Here is an 18,305-nt window from a genome sequence, read left to right on the forward strand (position 1 = left end):
CCCCCACTAAGCTTTAATCAGAGGTGGGGATGGAAACCCTGAACTGAGACTACTGAACTTTCGCTAGAAGATTACAGGAAAATAAACTTACACGTGTTGCACACCTGAGTTTGTGAGCTGAGACACACACTCCGCTCCTCCCTCCCTCTCTCCCTTTCCACACAGCCTTCCTGTACAAACTGGTTTTTACTCACTCGAACGATCAAGCTTAGAGGGGTATGCCTTTGCCAGACGCTGGGTACTCTGTCAGTTTTCAAGGGGGGGGGGCTTCCTTGGGTCAGTCCAAAGGCAAAGAGCCCCAGCCCAGGCTGTCCCAGGTAACACAGAGCGACCCACCTTCGTGGACTCCTGGGAGCTGGGCAACGCTCCACTGTCTGGCTGCTAGCATAACTGATGCCATCTTGGACCCGTTCAGTTCTTCCTGTCCTTCCACTGACCCTACCCAAGACTGTATTGCGTGGTAAATCACTTCTCTGCCGTCAAGGGCTTTGTAGTTAATAGATATTATTTAATGACCATTAGGTCCAGGTGGCCTCTATGCTCTGTTACTCTCCAAACAATGATAAAGACCTTCATGATGTAGTCCCCGCACCCACAAGACTAATTACCCACCATAAGTCTTGACGTAGGAATGCACTCCCTGTCTCCAAGCACGTACCCCCATACCCCAGGTTAACTATAAAATTGTCCCAGTAGCCCCTCTGTGGTGTGGAATGCAGCCTGTGAATGCTTCTGGATCACCATCTGCTCCATCCTACCCTGTATGTAAGTTACCCTATAATACACTGATCCATTGATTAAATGGAGCTACCTGCCTCATTTTTCAGTCTCCAGATACCTTCTCGGTTTGGTGGGTTCCCTCCATCCTTAAGCACCCATCAACACTGCTTGGGGTAGACCCTCTCCCGCTATTCCACCTTCAGCAAACTGCCAGTGACTTTTGTGCAGTAACTGACATTGAATTCCCATTCCCCCTCCCCCTTCCTTTCCCGCCCCACCAAACTTGGCCAGAGCTCAGAACAGATTCAAATTTGATTTGGAGAAACACAAGAAATGCAACATTTCTTGAAGCCAAGTGTTGGGGTGGATGCAAACTCCTGCCTGATATGCCTGCATATCTCATCTTTAATGAAGGTTTCAGAAGGGGTTTTTTTGGTTTGGTTTTGCTTTGTTTTTGAGGGTAGAGGAGGAAAACGGGCTGTAATATTCTCAATTCCATCCTAATGGAGATGTCTGTCCTACAAGGGGCAATGATAGGAATGGACAAAATCCCATCAAACTGGATAAGCTTCCTTATAAGATCACACTCTGAAGTTTAGGAGATTTGAGTTCTCATCAGAGGCTAGGACATCCTCTGGCTCACCTGGCCAGAGGGTGGAAAGAGCATGGGCTTTGAAGTTAGAGAGCCCTGAGTTCTAACCCCGTTCTGCCCTTTAGAGCTGTGTCAGCTTGGGCAAGGTTCTTCACTTCTCCAGGCCTCAGTTTCCCATGAAGTACACGGGGATAGTAATGTCGACTTCATAGGGTGGGTGTCAGATCAGAAGAGACAGTAGCACTTAGCTTAATGTCCTGTATACGGTGGGAGCGCAAGAGAGGGCAGCTGGTATTGTGCTATTATTATTATTAGTTGCATCTGTAAGGCCTCTAGTGGGGAAGATGCTTTCACCCCATCCCTTTCTCGGAATCCCCGACACCAAAAGGAAGGCTGTAGGATGTTTTCATTCCTCTTGGCACAGACTCATTACGGCTGCTAGCAAAATTGGATTGGTCATTAGGTGTCAAGTCCAATTTCCTCCCAGATTCAAGGGGTAAAATATGATCAAGGGCCTCCTGAGCTGCAGTGCAGAAATCCCCAGCTGCCAGCAGTAACCTTCTCCACGATGTAAATGCCATCAGCCTGGCCGAGTGCATTTAGAACCACCAGCTTCCCACTATCCTACAGCAGAGCTCAGAGTGCTCCCTTTTCGGAAGCTGAAAAGTAATCACAGTTATCATTCTAAATTGCCACCCTGTCCATTGATTTCCACATTATCATAGCACAGAGGGCTTGGCAAGAACTTGGGTTAAGAATCATCACTGCTACTGTGTATTGTTAGCCATTTCTCTTTTCGTTAAAATAAGGACCTCATTTTTTGTTGGCAAAAGGAAACCTTAATAACGAAAGAACTGCCTTTGATGTTGTTTAGTTTGACGGCCCATCTCTCTGCTGTGTTATTTCTCAGTCCATTTCCATTTTTTGGTGGCTTCATTTTTTTTAAGTATATGATGCTAATGTTTCTGCCCTTCCTGGCACAACTGCCAACCCTGAATTATAACAAACAGAACCATCCAAGTTTTCTTATTCCCACAATGACATTTTTAGGTGGTTTTGTTAAATTGAGGCATATGGATGTGGGTTGTGACATATTCTTGCCTGTCATTGGAAGACTCAACCCGGTTATTTAAGTGTTTCTCTCTGAAACCCAGATCTCTTCACAGATTCCCAGAATCTGGCCTCCAGCTAGAGGGGCCCAGTCATTCTTGAGAATCATCTTTAAGCAGAAGTGAAGCTTCCCTGAGCACAGAGCATGCTCTTAAAAGAATGTAACAGAGTAGAAGGAAAAGAAGATGTACTCTCAGAACTGTCAGGGAAAGGGAGATAACGAGTGGAACCCAGGGAAAAGAAGAGAATATTTTTATAACAATGACTACCATTTATCCAGTAATTTGATGTGCTAGGTTCCATATGAAGCACTCTGATTAATACCCGCTAATACGTGTTAGGTGCTTACTAAATGCCAGGACCGTGCTCAGCATTTTACACGAATTATCATCCCTTCCTCACTGCAGCCCTCTTCTCGCCACCATTCTATGGCTGAGGGATCTGAGACTCAGAGTTACGATCACTGGCTAAGGTCATTCAGCTGGCGAGTGCCATTCCACTCTGGGCTGAGGGAAAATTCAGGGACATGGTTAATGTCTGGAATCAGGAAGAATGAGCCAATGACACTGAAGTCAGTGTGCATCCGTCTAGAATGGATACAGGTAACTCTCCCCACGGGACGGCCACTTTAAGAGGTAGGTATAAATGTGGTAAGATTAGAGTGTTTTCTAAAATCTCAGTGAGAAAATCCCTTCTTTCCCCATAAAGAAGAGTACCAATTTAATGGGCAATTAGTTAAGAAAACTGTAATTGTGGAAACTATACTATGACTGTCATGGGAGAGTATTTTAAAGTAACAGATTTGCCAGGCTCAGTGAGCATTTTTCTAACTCTTTCTGAAAAAAGGGTATTTGGAATCTCATCTGATGGGAGCATGGCCAGTGGTGGCCCCCGAGTTGCTGACACTCTTCTGGAAGGCAGTCCTTCTTGAACAGATTCAGAAAAGTTCCGTGATGGCAGAGGCAAACTCCTATGCCTGAGATCTGGGCATTGTCCCAAAGTCTTCTATTTTAACTTAAACATTATATTAAGAATTTTGCATTTTATTCTACCCATATCTCAGAAAATGGGATGCGAAAAAAGATGTCCCACATTCACTCTATCTCCTTTATTGACTATGCCCTCTGGGTTTGCGTATTACAGACTGAGGAAGATGACTCAATACCAACCAGTTCTCCTTCTGATAACGTGGTACTTCCCCTGAATTGGCTTTTACCTAACGAAAGACCATTAACAGGAAAGACCAGGAAACAAGTATTCTGGCCCACCTGATCATTCAGCATCTCACAGCAGGTTTGTAAGTTAATATTCTTAATAATAAAGTAGTTTTTGTGAGTTTATTCAGCATGATCTGATCACCCTGGAGTGAACAGACAAAATAGAAATTCTGCACCTGCCGACTTAAGGACAAACCCTTGCAGTGATGATGACCGCACTCAAGCACAAGTGTCCCTGCCCCAAAGGCTCAGTGTGAAATAAACTTTGGTCTCTCCTGACAGAGTTTTATCAACAGGGAAAGGCTGGGCCAGAGACTGACATTCAAAGAGAGGGCACCGACAGAAAGAGAGACTGAGGGGATTAGGAGAAGTGTGAAGGGGAGACATCTCAGGGACCTGGTCAGGAGGAATCTGGAGCAAAGAATAAGGAAATTCACAATAGTGTGTAGATTAGGTAGTTACATAGCATAACAGCAGTTTATTAAGTGCCACTGTAGTGTGTGCTTTGGGGGGGGGGCGGTGGTTGGAGCTATCAAAAGGCTCCACAAGCCCATAGGTATCCCGAATAGTCTACTGAAAATGAAAGAATACGATGGAGAGACAAGGTAACAGCACAAGGCAGGTTGAGAACATGGGCTCTGTCACCAGATGGCCTGGCTTTGGGTCCTGGCTCTGCCCCTTCCTGGCTGTGTGACTTGAACAAGCTGTGTAACCTCAGTTTCCTCATCTGTAAAATAGGGATAAAACTAGTAAACTAGTACCTGTCTCAGAGGCTTGTAGTAAGGACTAAATAAATGAGTTAACATACACATGACACTTACATCAGTACCTAGTAACAGTGAAGCGCTCTATAAATGTTAGCTTTTACTGGGTAACTACATATCACAACGACAATCTATAAAGCTCTATTAATGAGTAACCCTTGGGGATAGGGCATGACGTATTACAAGGGTGGAATCTATACATATACAAAGCATTGCCTATTATGGTCTGTGGCTTATAAAACTACGTCTGTCTTTTTAAAAAGATATCTGTAGATGCTATGGTGATGAACTAATTATATGCAAACTAATTTAAATGGTTGTTTAAATCATGGAAGCTTTTAGTCATTGGATGCTTTGTCAGATACTAAGTAGTACAGTTACTACGTAATGAGATAATCATGGCTGAAACTTCAATGGCATTTACTGGGTGCCTGGTATTTTTCCAGGACCTCATGTATATCAACTTGGTTAATCTTTACAACCACCCTAGGATATCAGTTATTTTTCTTACCTGTTTACTTTACCTGTAGAAAATTTAAGTCCCCAAGTTACAAAGTCAGCTGGGATTCAAAGTCATGGCACCCGCCTCCAGAGCCTCTGCTGGGAGCCACCAGGCTACACGGCCCCCTAACACGGGGCTCTGCAACACGTTCTGACATTTAAACCGGGGCCTTTAAACGTGGGGTTGTAGAAAACAACCAGTGCATGAAGAGTGAGGTCAGCCCTTCACAGGAGGGATAAAAAAGGGAAGTCATTCTAAAACATATTACGGTCGGACATAAGGGCTTCCTGTGTGTCTGTGTCCACAGGACTAAAAAGGCTTAGGCTTGGATCCTGGGTGGAGGACGTGTGAAAGCCCAGCGAAGTGTTTCCAAATCCCAAGGTGGCTCATCAGGAAAGTCCCCGCTCTGAAACCCCTGTCGGAACATCCTGGCCAGGGCTGACCTGATGAGGGCAGGCACGTGGAGGGATGTCTGACTTACCGGCCGGGGCAGACTGTACTGGTACATTTCTGGGCGGTAGGTCGGCACCCAGTGCACCCCAGCCCTGGGCCGCGTCATGGTCCCAGGAGCGCTGGTCACCACCTCGGAGTAGGGCAGGTGCTGGGCGGAGCCATATGCCTCTGGGTGCCGGCTCTGGCCTGCATGTCCTGCGGATGCCAGGCTGAAGGCCTCCTCCAGCAGCATGTGCATCTGTTGCCGGACCTCGTCGATGGAGGGCTGCGAGCTCAGCGTGGAGGTCTCCGAGTGGCCTTTCACCTGCCTCGACCGGGCGTAGCCCCGGGGCTCATTCACTCTGTCAATGTTGGTTTCCTCTATGATTTCAGGCTCAGTCTGTGGGACCAAACAAATGCCCATCGATTTGTTAATGAACTTTCCTTCCCATTAATGATGTCTGTAATTTACTCTAAAACGTTCTGTTTAGGCGCGTGTCATTAGGCATTTGTGCTAATTTATATTAGACCCTAGGCGTCCTCTCCCGGCATTCACACTACAGGGGTAGTCAGCTAGCATTATATCAGTGAGGCCACACTATCTATGTGAACACACACAACTATCTCTGTGAACTTCAGTTTTCTGGACCTTAAGGAATGCATCAGGCTTTGCCAATTCGCATAATGAGGATGAGAAATGGCTTTTCATTGATGACATTAGTGGCATCCTCTAAAACCTTTCAGAGATATTCTCCACCCTTAGGCCTTTTAGGTAAAAGAATCTAGAGCATCTTGTAGTCTACACCCCAGGGGCTGGTGTTCTAGACCATAGACTAACCCCCTAAATGGTCCTGTGCCCCAGCCATTGAGGGAATTGCTGGTTGCCTGGTGCCAGTTATCAGAGAGAATAACAAAACCAGACCTCAAAGCGTAGTGCCCCGAGTCAGGAGCTCTGGGGACAGGGCCCAGCAATCGGTGCCTTAACAAGCCCTCCAGGAGATTCTGATGCCTGCTGAAGTTTGAGACCCACTGCTCTAGAATGTTCTTCTGCCTTCTTCCAGTGAACTTTCCATTCAGGGAGCAGTTGCAGTACTCAGATGGGCAGAGAGCTAGGACTTGATCAGCTTCCAGAGCAGGCTGCCTGGACTGTCTTATGTTTGCCTGCTAATGAGTGCTTATTTAATAAGTCTGTATGTGTGGCAGATTTTGGTCTGAGACTTGCTTTTGTGATAAAATGATAGTGAGGTTGCAGAGACTAGTTAACCCACGTCCACTTCAAGTATGTCCATGGCTACCGCTATCTGCTAAAAGAACCTGAGGGTTCTGTGTGAATAAACTGGCATAGATCAGTTTGCCACCCTGCTCTCCATCCATGACACAAGAAACAGCTGTCACTTTAGGAAAGTTAGACAATACAGATAAGCAAGAGGGAAAAATATCAAAAAAGTCCATTTACATTTGGCGTAGTTATTCCATTCCTACACCTATCTGATTTTGTGTGTACACTCCTCTTCTGTGCACACATGCCCCTTTAAAAAGATTTATGTATTTATATCCTGGTTCTGGGTGCTTATAATTATTTTACATAGAGTGAATATTTTCCTACCTGGGTTTCACAGCTTAACTGCTGTGTGACTTTGAGCAATGTCTTAGCTTAGGTTGCTCCAAAAAGCAGAACCTGAGACGTACATTTATATACAGATAATTCATTTTGGAAAAGAATTCCTGGGGACTGGGGGCCTAGAATGAGTAAACTGGGGAAGGAAGAAAAGCTAGCCACGGTACTGATTTAATGATTGCTGTGGGCCACAGAGGCTTAATCCCTCTGGGGACCTCTGAGGAATGAGTCAATGACCCTCCAGAGACTGTCCTTGCACTCTGAGATCTGTGCAGGAGCCAGGTGGGCAGAATGGGGTCCCACGGGTGTCCCACAGAATAGTGCAGAGAAGCCACAGGGCAAAGCCAAGAGATGAGGAACTGTTAGGGTAACACAGTCAAGCTGCTACCGTGCAGGGCGGATGCTGCTGCAATGACCAGATCCAAAAGGCGATCTGAGAAGGTAAAAGGGCAGAAAAGATGTTCCAACCAGGACAGTTACTTAACTTTTTGGTGTTTCAGTTTCCTCATCTGTAAAATGAGGATAATAATAATACCTGCCTCAAAAGGTTTTATAAGGACTGAACAAGATGATAGAGGTAAAGAGTTTAGAACAGCAGCACATGGTAAAAACACAGTAATAGTAGCTTTTGTCGTTATCATAATTGTCATTATTATTACTTTTATTCATTCAACCACACGTTATTTCTCACGGATAAAGCACTCGGACATACAGGAATGAGCACAGCAAGAAAATGTCACCAGGGAACCCATTCATTAAAGGGACCCCTTCCCTCCTTAAAATCTAGATGTGGGGCTTCCCTGGTGGCGCAGTGGTTGAGAGTCCGCCTGCCGATGCAGGGGGCATGGGTTCGTGCCCCGGTCTGGGAAGATCCCACATGCCGTGGAGCGGCTGGGCCCGTGAGCCATGGCCACTGAGCCTGCGCATCCGGAGCCTGTGCCCCGCAAGGGGAGAGGCCCATGTACCGCAAATAAAATAAAATAAAATAAAATCTAGATGTGGAAGGTCAGAACTACATTATTTTTCATGTTTTAAACATTTATGTACTTTTCTTTGGTATTAATACACACGCATTAGAGAAGAAATAAAAAATACAGAAAGCATGAAAAAGAAATTAGACATTTCCTGTAATCTTATCACACAGAATTAGGGCTTGGCTATAGTTCAAGATCAAAAGACAAGATTCTCTGTGGACCTGCAAGTCTAGATTTATCAACGAACATCAACAGTAATTCAGAATACTATTTTTATATTAACGCATGCAAGAATAGATTATGGAGTAGAGTGCAAAATTACCTTCATAATAATAAACAAGAACTCAAAGACATTTCATGCCTGGGTGTATGCCCCCAGACCCTGGGCTGGGGACGCCCCGGGGCCCTCATGCATCGGTGTTCTTTAGGGAAAGGCTTGAAATCGCTCTCCAGGAAACGTGCTCCCAAGTGATACCTTCTAGGGTAGTGAATGCAACTTCTGCAAAAAATTTTCTTACAACACTTAGAACATTCTGAATGGAATTTCAGAGCCGGAAGGGACTTTAGGAGACCATTTAATTCAAGCCCCATTTTACGGATGAGAAACTCAAGGCCAGAGCGGTTAAGGGACTTTGCCCAATGTCCACCAGAGGTGGCAATGGCAGAGCCTTGCTCTCCCAGCTCCTGTCCCTTGCACATCTTGCCGCACCCCGTTACCTCTCACAGTTCCCTGTCAATGCTGGCTGCTACCCACACACGGTCCTTCCTCCTCACATCCCGTCTCCCAGATAAATAATGGATGCTTAGTGCTAAACCACTCCCAGGTGGAAGATTAATGGTGCTGAGGACGGCTATGATTTTTCCCACACCTGAGCTGGGCTATGCATTTCCAGTCATACTGGTGGATCGATTATTATGTGAATTTATAGTTTTGACTTCAGCAGGGCAAAAATATATTTCTTAGCAACAACTTCCTACTCACCCATTCTCCCAGGAGCCCTGGGGTGGGGCTGTACTGAGTTCGGGGAGGGGTTCTCCGAGTAAGGCTCAGGGAAGATACTATCTTGGCTGGGGAGGTGGAGACATGCTCCAGAATCCCATTGCATCTACCCCGTAACACCCCAACGCAAATCAACCTGCGCTTCCCCCCGCCCCGAGTTTTCATTTTGCGTGGGCAGGGCATTCCCTTTAACTGGAGGGCCAGAGTCATAACCCAAATATGACCTCAACAGGTTGGTGCTAAAGAACTCCTCTTTTCCCACTCTTCTCACTTGCTTTTTTAGCCTCCTGATATCTACAGATGGAAACAAGATGAGCTCTCATTATATCCTGGGATTTCCCCTCTTCACACCTGATTTGCTTATTTAATCTTGAGCAAGTCTGGAAGCTCTGCGCCCATTTCACTTGTCTCTCATGAACTTGGCACAAGACACTTGGTATTCAAGAAAGCTCTGTGAAATTGAACCAAAATAAAAAATTCTGTCAATTGCCCATGGAGTAGAAAGAACTTGAGGTTAAGATAAAGAGCCCTCATTCCCTAACAGATTTCCCCCAACACTGCAGAGCCACAGGCGAGCCTCGCGAATTCCCTAGGCCTCAGGCTCCTCACCTGAAAAATGGGAGTGTTAACCATGGTCTGGGGAAGTCCCTTCTGGTTCTCACATTTACTGTGATTTAGGTTGATTTCTTGGATGCTATCTGCTCTAAGAGAGCCCAGATTCCTCCTACAATCATCGTGCCTGGGGGGAATCTGATGTCCACTCATAAGGGGAATCCCTCCCCACCCTCTGTATCACCTCCTCCCCTATCTCAAAATATCAATATATGAGTAGTGATGTTTGTTCTTTTACTTAACAGATAATCATTGATTTCAACCCTGTGCTTGGCCCCGGGCTGGGATCTGCAGATACAACAATAAATAAGATAGTGTCCCAGCCCGCAAAGAGCTCCCAGTCTATAGAAGGAGACAAATAACAACAACATCAATAATAACAGCGGCTAACATTTACTAATAGCTTATGTGCTAGACACTGTTATAAGTGCTATATATAGATCCATTTTTTCCTTACAGTAATCTATGAGGCAACAACTGTGCCTATCCTTATTTTACAAATGAAGACATCGAGGCATTGAAAGGTCAACTATGTTGCCCATAATTGATGGAGCTGCATTTTGAACCCAGAGAACCTGATTCCCAGCACCCAAGCTCTTACTCACCACGTACATAAATAGGTCCATTACCGTACCACAGGTATTGGCTCTGGCAGAGGGATGAACAGATATCTGTGACCAGGAGGACAGACTATAAAATAATAATTGAGGGCTTCCCTGGTGGCTCAGTGGTTGAGAGTCCGCCTGCCGATGCAGGGGACACAGGTTCGTGCCCCGGTCCAGGAAGATCCCACATGCCGCGGAGCGGCTGGGCCCATGAGCCATGGCCGCTGAGCCTGCGCGTCCGGAGCCTGTGCTCCGCAACGGGAGAGGCCACAACAGTGAGAGGCCCACGTACCGCAAAAAAATAAATAAATAAAAATAATAATTGAGAAAATCTACCTTATTGATTACTATAAAGATGTAAAGCATCAATATGCAAATATCAAGCACTTAGAAGAGGGTCTGGCAGACACTCCCATATTATCTCTTCCTCCCCACAGGCTGTGGGTTCCTTTAAGGCTGGGTCAGTGTCTTTTTGTTATATCCACAGCCTCCAATTCAGAGCTTAGCCCAAAGCTGAAACCAGTAATTGCCTGTTAAGCAAAAGAACTGAACAGAGCAGGTGCTCAAAGTTACTTGAGGACCTGTGATATGCTAGCCCTGTGCTGCGTTTTCCACTTGTGGTCCCTCACCAATCCCTGAGGGCCGTATTGCTGTACCCATTTTCCAGATAAAGTGTATGTGTCAACTGGCATAACCTGCTCCAAGTCCTTCTTCCTAACTTGTACAATTTTGAAAATACCTTTGGCTTTTATTTGACAAAAAGAGGGAGACAGGCACAAAGACACATCTCCCATTGTTGACTGATGGCTGGCTTGGGTACAAATGTCAGTGGTGTATCTGGGACAGAGAATAGATTTTTAAACCTCCTTAACTTGGAGTTTATCATACTAGCCTCTCCAACCTCATACTCCAGAGAAGCACTGGGGACCTTTTTTTTTTTTTAATGATTTTTATAAATTGATCAAGATATACTTCAATAAAAATTCTAAAAAATTAATCAGGGAATGTCTGTTCATGGTAGAAAATTAGAAAACACAGATAAGCAAAAGGAAGAAAATTAAAATCCATTCTAATCCTACCACCAGAGATAACTAATGTTAACATTCTGACCTTTGTGCATGCCCTTCCAGATGTTTTCTATGCATATGAAATAAGATGAAGATTATGAATGGTGGCACATTACCGACACTCTCTTCTCTACTCCCCCAGCTCACCCATCACCCCACCCCAGGCAGCTACAAAGAATGCTGACTTGGCCCACGTCAGTTTCTCCCTCCTCCTCTTCCAAGGAGAGTTCACCACTAGCCACAAGATTCTCTGGCTTTTGTGATGGAGAATAGGAAGTGGGGGAGGGCAATGAGGCAGAAGGGGAGTGGGCGGCAGGAGTTTTTTAGTGGGAGGCAGGATTTTTTTAGTGGGATTTTGGAGAGAGATGCAAAGGCAGCAACAAAGCATGTGAATGGGAAAGGAATTAAGGAAGTTGAAAAAGTATTACTGGGCATGACTCGATAGTTTTCTTGTATCAACATATGAAAATATGAGTAAAGAAGTACAAGTATTTAAAATCTACTTTTGTTGACGTAATTCTTTTGGTTTAGATACTTTCTCAGAGCCATCTGGGTCATGATTTTATAAACAGAATAATCACACTCATATATATTTTATAAATATATATAAATTGAATGTCCCATTATATAAAAATCCTCCTATATATATGAATATATATGGATTTACATATATATATAATGGAATTATATATACTATTTGGAAATCTTTTATACAATATTACAAATGAATATCTGTCAATAAAAATATGTATTTATAGGAAATAACCTTAAAAGAGTTCATGGCATTCTGCTATATCGAGGTTTCAACCTACTTTTAAAATATTTATTTATTTATTTTAATTAATTTATTTTTGGCTACCTTGGGTCTTCGTCGCTGTGCTCGGGCTTTCTCTAGCTGCGGCGAGCGGGGGCTACTCTTCGTTGCGGTGCCCAGGCTTCTCACTGTGGTGGCTTCTCTTGTTGCAGAGCATGGGCTCTAGGCATGCAGTCTTCAGCACTTGTGCACATGGGCTCAGTAGTTGTGGCTCGTGGGCTCTAGAGCACAGGCTCAGTAGTTGTGGCGCACGGGCTTAGTTGCTCCGCGGCATGTGGGATCTTCCCGGACTAGGGCTCGAACCCTTGTCCCCTGCATTGGCAGGTGGATTCTTAACCACTGCGCCACCAGGCAAGTCCCTACAACCTATTTTTAACTATCCACTATTTTAGGTGGTTTCCCAATATTTTACCATAGAAACAAAGCTGAAATATGTATATTGTGATTAAAATTTCGCATATAACCATAAATTTAGCCTTAGGTTAAATTCCTAGAAGTAGAATTACTGGGTTAGAGGAAACGCCCATATTTAAGATTTTGGATATTTATGGTGTTAAGTGAGCTAGGCTGAGACCTGGGAATCTTTGCTGCAGTGCTTGCACCTGGACAAACATCTCCAACAACAGAATACAAAGAAACTATAAGGGACTAAAAATAACTGCACACAAGTGCAGTTGGGGAAAATGATGAACAATAAGATACAAAAAGGACACAAACCATTTCTGAGGTGCCAGGAGCAAAAGCAGGGTCCTGCGGATGATCCGCCCCCCCCCCGCCCCACCCCGCACACGGGACCACCAACGGGGTGGGCAGGCCACCTAAGCCACGTCTCCTGCCCGACCCATTGGATCCGCCCTCACTCTCACCCCACTTAAGGAACCAGCTCACGCCCCCCACCTCAGGGAGTGAGCAAGGGCACGTGTTTCTCCTTCTCACACCCTCCTGCTGTAGCACGAGTCCCAAGAAAGCCTTGCCTGAATTCCTAGTCTGGTCTCTTATCAATTTCTATTGAGTAAAGAGACCAAAGACCTGAGCTGGTAATCTAAGTATCCTCAGCAGCAAAGGCCGCAGTAATTTAGAAGAAATTAAGGTCATTTCTTCTCCATACCTGAACACACGGGCCTCTGGGCTTCAGCTTTAGGGTGTGCACCGGACGGAGTAAACATCTGCGATCCTTTCAACATTGTTTAAAAGAGCACAGCCTGTCTCGCACACCTAGGAAGGCCCACACAGTGGCTAAGTATTCACATGCATTCAGCTTCTCTTTGACACACCATGGAAACAAACTTGAAGGAAATTATAGCCCTGCTAGGAACCCTAATTATCTTCTTTCTGGAAAATATTCCATCATATTGCCTGGTCCTAGAACACATTCTGTAGCCCTAAGACTTCATCAAAATTAAAAACCAGCTTTTTTTTTTTTTTTTTTTTTTTTTTTATCATACAAGTAATGAAAAGACAAGCCACCAACCAGGAGAAATATTAGGATTTGTATCCAAAATATATAAGGAATTCCTACAAATAAATAACAAAATGACGTCATTTAAAGATTGGGCAAAAGGCTTGAATAGACACCTCATTAAGGTACATAAATGTTCAATGAATGTACGAAGAAGTGTTCAACATCATGAGTAATTAGGGAAATTACATCATTTCACATTCACTGGAATGGCTAAAATTAAAAAGATTAATCACAAATGTTAGTGAGATTGAGGAGCAGAATTAGAACTGTCACGATGCTGATGGGAAGGTTTACAGCAGAAATAGTTTGTAAACCTGTTTGCAGTTTCTTAAAAAGTTAAACATACACCTACATTGGGACCCAGAAATTCCACTCCTACATCTTTATCCAAGATAAATAAAAACATATTGTCTTAGTCTGATCTGGCGGCTAGAATAAAATAACACAAACTGGGTGGGTTATAAACAACAAAAATTGATTTCTCATATTCCTGGAGGTTGGAAGTCCAAGGGTGCCAGCGTGGTTGGGTGAGGGCCCTCTTCCAGGATGCACACTCCTCACTGTATCCTCACATAGAGGAAGGGGCGAGGTTGTTTTGGGGGAATCTCTTTTATAAGGGCGCTAATCCCATTCATGGATTCCACACTCACGACCTGCTCGCCTCCCCAAGGCCCCCACCTCCTAATACCAACATACGGGGGTTAGAATTTCAAAGCCTGAATTTTAGGGGGACACACACATTTAGACTACAGTACATATGTTCACAAAACATATATGTGAAAATGTTTACAGCAGTTTTTTCCTAGTAGCTCCAAACTGGAAACAACCCAAATGTCCAACAATAGGATGATGGATAAATAGTGGTATATTCATATAATGGAATAGTACTCAGTAACAAAAAAGTAAACTCCTCATACGTGCAAAAACGTCGGTCAATTTTGAGCAAGAGAAGTCAGACACAAAAGAGTACATACTGAATAATTCCATTCATATGAAGTTCAAGAACAGGTAAAACTATGATAGTAGATATCAGAAAAGTGGTTGCCATCTGAGGTCGTGGTGGTAAAGACTGGCTGAAAGGAGAAATGAGGCAACTTTCCAGAGGTGATGAAAATATTCTACATTTTGATTGCACTGGTGGTTACTAGGGTATATACATTTGTCAAAGCCCATCCAATTGTACACTAAAGACCCGTACACATTATCATATATAAATTTGGCTTAATGAAGCAAACAACATGGGTTGGCATCATAGCTGGTTTGATGGGGATGGTAGGGAAGGCCTCTCTGAAGAGGTGACATTTATGGAGACCTGAAGGAAAAGGGGGTGGCCATGTGAAGATCATAGGAAAGCTTATGAAAAGTCCTGAGATGGGAAAAGCTTACAGTATTTGAGGAAGAGAAAAGTAACTGTTATGGGCTGAATTGTGTCCCCATCTCTACCCTGACCCCACAAATTCCTATGTTGAAGTCCTAACTATTGACTGTATTTGGTGATAGGGTCTTTACAGAGATAAGTTAAAATGAGGTCATTAGAGTGGGCCCTAATTCAATATGACTGGCAACCTTATAGGAAGAGGAAATTTGGACACAGACATGTAAAGAGGGAAGGCAATGTGAAGACAGAGAGAAGACGACCAGCTAGAAGCCAAGGAGAGAGACCTGGAACAGATCCTTCCCTCACAGCCCTCAGAAGGAAGCCACCCTGCCAACACCTTGATCTCAGGCTTCCAGCCTCCAGAACTGTGAGAAAATAAATGTCAGTTGTTTTAAGCCATCAGGTCTGTGGTACTTTGTGATGGCAGTCCGAGCTGACTAATAAATACATGGACCATGTGGCTGAAGCTCCAACTGTCAGGAGATGTGGCTGGAGAGGCAGGCAGGGGCCAGATCCTGTAGGGTCTTGAAGGCCATGGTAAGAAGGCTGGACTGTCTTCAAAGGGCAATGGGAAAGTGTTGAAGAAATTTAAGCAGGGTTGAAATGTGATTGGAATTTATGGGAGGTCAGTTAGAAGGTTCTTGCAATAATCCAGGCAAGAAGAGATATGGCAGGGGCTTGGATTAGGGTGGTCATGAACAAAGATGGTACAGCTGAGTTCAAGATGCATTTTGGAAGAGGGCTGATAGGACTTGCAGACAGTGACATGTGGGGATATAGGGAAGGAGTCAGAGCTGAGACCCTTTACCAAGAAAGGGCATCTTGCTACACGGTCTCCTTGATGTTCTCTGAGCTCCTCAAGCTCGCATCTTCCTCTGGGCCCTTCAACTTGCTATACCTTCTGCCCAGAATGCTCTTCCCCTGGGGGTCAGCCTGGCTGGCTTCCTCACTTCAGGTCCCTGCCCAAAAGTCACTTCCCCAGAGAGCCCTATTTTGGTCAACCTATGAAGAGAACCTCCTGATAGTCTATATTTTCTACGTTCTTCTATATTCTATATTCAATATTCCATCGCCTTGCCCTGCTTTAGGTCCCTCCATAGCGTTTCTGACATTGTGCTGTGTATATATGGGCTTACGTGTTTGTCATCTGTTCCCCTTGCTGGAATATAAGTGTCATGAGGGCAGGGACTTTGTCATGTGTCCTGTTGCATCCCAGAATGGCGAATAGTAGAACTTTAATAAATGCTCATTGAATGAATGAATGGATGGAAATTAATCTTAAAAGAAGCCAGGAGAATTTCTGCTCAAAAGTCTTGAACAGGAAAAGACAATTCCAAATGTCTAAAATGAATTAGGCAGTCTTATCTAGAATGGACTTGAAGAGGAAGGATGAGGGACTCTGGAAGCCATTTATTCTAGAATTTCTTGAGTTATGAGCCCCAAAGTGGACAGATGTCTTACAAGGTCATACTTTCCAGGACACACAAGTGTGTGCAACAACACTTTGCCCCACCCTGGCACTTCATTTCTGAAGCACAAAAACTTGAAGGTTCTCTCTAAAATTTGCCCCAAAGCCCTGATTGTCAACTCATGACCAATCACAGCTCTATCTAACATGGAGAACAGATTCTGAGCAAATTCTGCATCTTCACAGCAAGAGCCCCAAGATCAAGTGTGGGTTTCAGCAAGATGCATCTCTGGGCCATATGGCCATGATGAACTGATCTGGCTCCATGACCATCTTTCTCTCCACCTACAGGGTCCCTTGGGCAACACAAGTCCCTTGGGCTTCTCTCTGTTCAGTGTCTGCTCTGGCTATTACAGCCCCACTGCAAGTGCTGCTTGTCACTGAGTAAGCAGAGACATTTACAAAGCCACTTGTGGAAACCAAAGTTCAAGGAGTCTTCACTTCCCCTGTGAAGAGGAGAGCTATCGCGACACAGGGTCAGCTTCCTCCTGAGCCTACATCTCAAAACCTTCTCTGACAATAGAGGAAGATTGGCACCCCTCAGAACAGAAAAGAGGGTTCAAAATAATGGTTAATGGTTTCTCTTCTGCAACAGGCTGTACAAAAAGAGTTTGTTAAAAATCTCAGCAAAATTTCAAGTTTCACTCTGATTGCCTTCCAAAGGATGAACCACAATCACTTCCCAGCTACAGGGACATGAAAACAACATGCTTTTTCTGTCTCAGGTGAGTAGAAAAAACCTTACAGGGTCTCTCATAGATTTCTAGAGAAGAGGGGCATTCTTTTTCTTTCTCATCTTCCAAAGAGTGACCCATAATTACACTGAAATTATGGGGATGGACAATCAAGGGTAAAAGAAGGTGTCCAATGTCCTCAGCAAATGGACTAGTCTCAGCTTTATTCTCTGCTCCCAAAGCAAAACATCTTCATCTGGAAGCAGGAGTCTCAGGAACCGGCTCCATCCTCTTGTCTTTCTCCCCATGAGCTGCTGCCCTCCACAAAGCAGTGGAAATTCAATTACTGAACAAGTCACATTTACCAAGTTATAACCACTGGCAACCCCGGGTCTGGCAAAGCGTGCCCTTAGAGGTCACCTCTAGAAGTCTGGCCTGTGTCAGGGCAACGGGGGGAAGGTCTCAGCACCCTTTACAAAGCCCTTCTCCAGCCCCATCATGCTGGTGAAAGGCACTCTTTGAGGAATCCAATCCTCTCTTTAGTGTGTACAATTCTGATCACCACGCGTGAGTTTTTCCCCACACATCCAGTTCTTGGACATCAGCTGGGAATCCTACAGTTCAACTCAATTCTGATTCTACCTGGAGAAAGCATCAGATTCCACAGGTTAAGAGCTCAGCTCCACCAGACTGCCCCCCACCCCACCCCACCAACTGCTTCAGATGCCAATCGCAATGTCACCTGTGCTTCTGACCAATCAGCTATAGATTGGAGGTTCCAAAGACTCCCTCCTCAGGTTCAGCTGTAATGGCTCAGAGAACTCAGAGAAACATTTTACGTACTAGATTTCTGGATTATTATTAAAAGATATAAATCAGGAACAGCCAGATGGAAGAGAGGCATAGGGCAGGTTATGGGGAAGGCCAAGGAGTTTCCATGCTCTCTGAGGGTGCCACTCTCCCCAATCTCCACGTGTTCACCAACCCAGAAGCTCTCCGAACCCAGTCCTTTTAGGTTTTTAATGGAGGCGTCATTACACAGGCATGATTGACTAATCACTGGAAATTGACCTTGATCTCTAGCCCCTCTTCCCTTCCTGGAGGTCAGGGGGTGGGAGTGGGACTGAAAGTTCCAACCCTTAATCACATGGTGGGCTCCACTGGCAACCAGCCCCCATCCCTAGGTGCTTTCTAGGTCACCTCATTAACATAAAGGACATTTAATGCTCCCATCACTCAGGAAATCCCAAGGGGTTTAGGAGCTCCGGGCCAGCAACAAGGACTAAGACCAAATAA

General features: G+C 44.7%; 1 protein-coding gene across 1 annotated transcript in view; it reads right to left on the minus strand.

Moving 5' to 3' along the window:
• KIAA1549L (KIAA1549 like) overlaps positions 1-18,305 on the minus strand; it is a 136,719-nt gene that overhangs the window by 23,534 nt on the left and 94,880 nt on the right. Inside the window, exon 16 of the mRNA XM_007468083.1 lies at positions 5,387-5,737. Coding sequence (XP_007468145.1) covers positions 5,387-5,737 — 351 coding nt within the window. The remainder of the gene's footprint in view (positions 1-5,386; positions 5,738-18,305) is intronic.

This window comes from Lipotes vexillifer, unplaced genomic scaffold, assembly GCF_000442215.2.
Source record: "Lipotes vexillifer unplaced genomic scaffold, Lipotes_vexillifer_v1.1 scaffold451, whole genome shotgun sequence".
NCBI classification, from domain to species: Eukaryota; Metazoa; Chordata; class Mammalia; order Artiodactyla; family Lipotidae; genus Lipotes; species Lipotes vexillifer.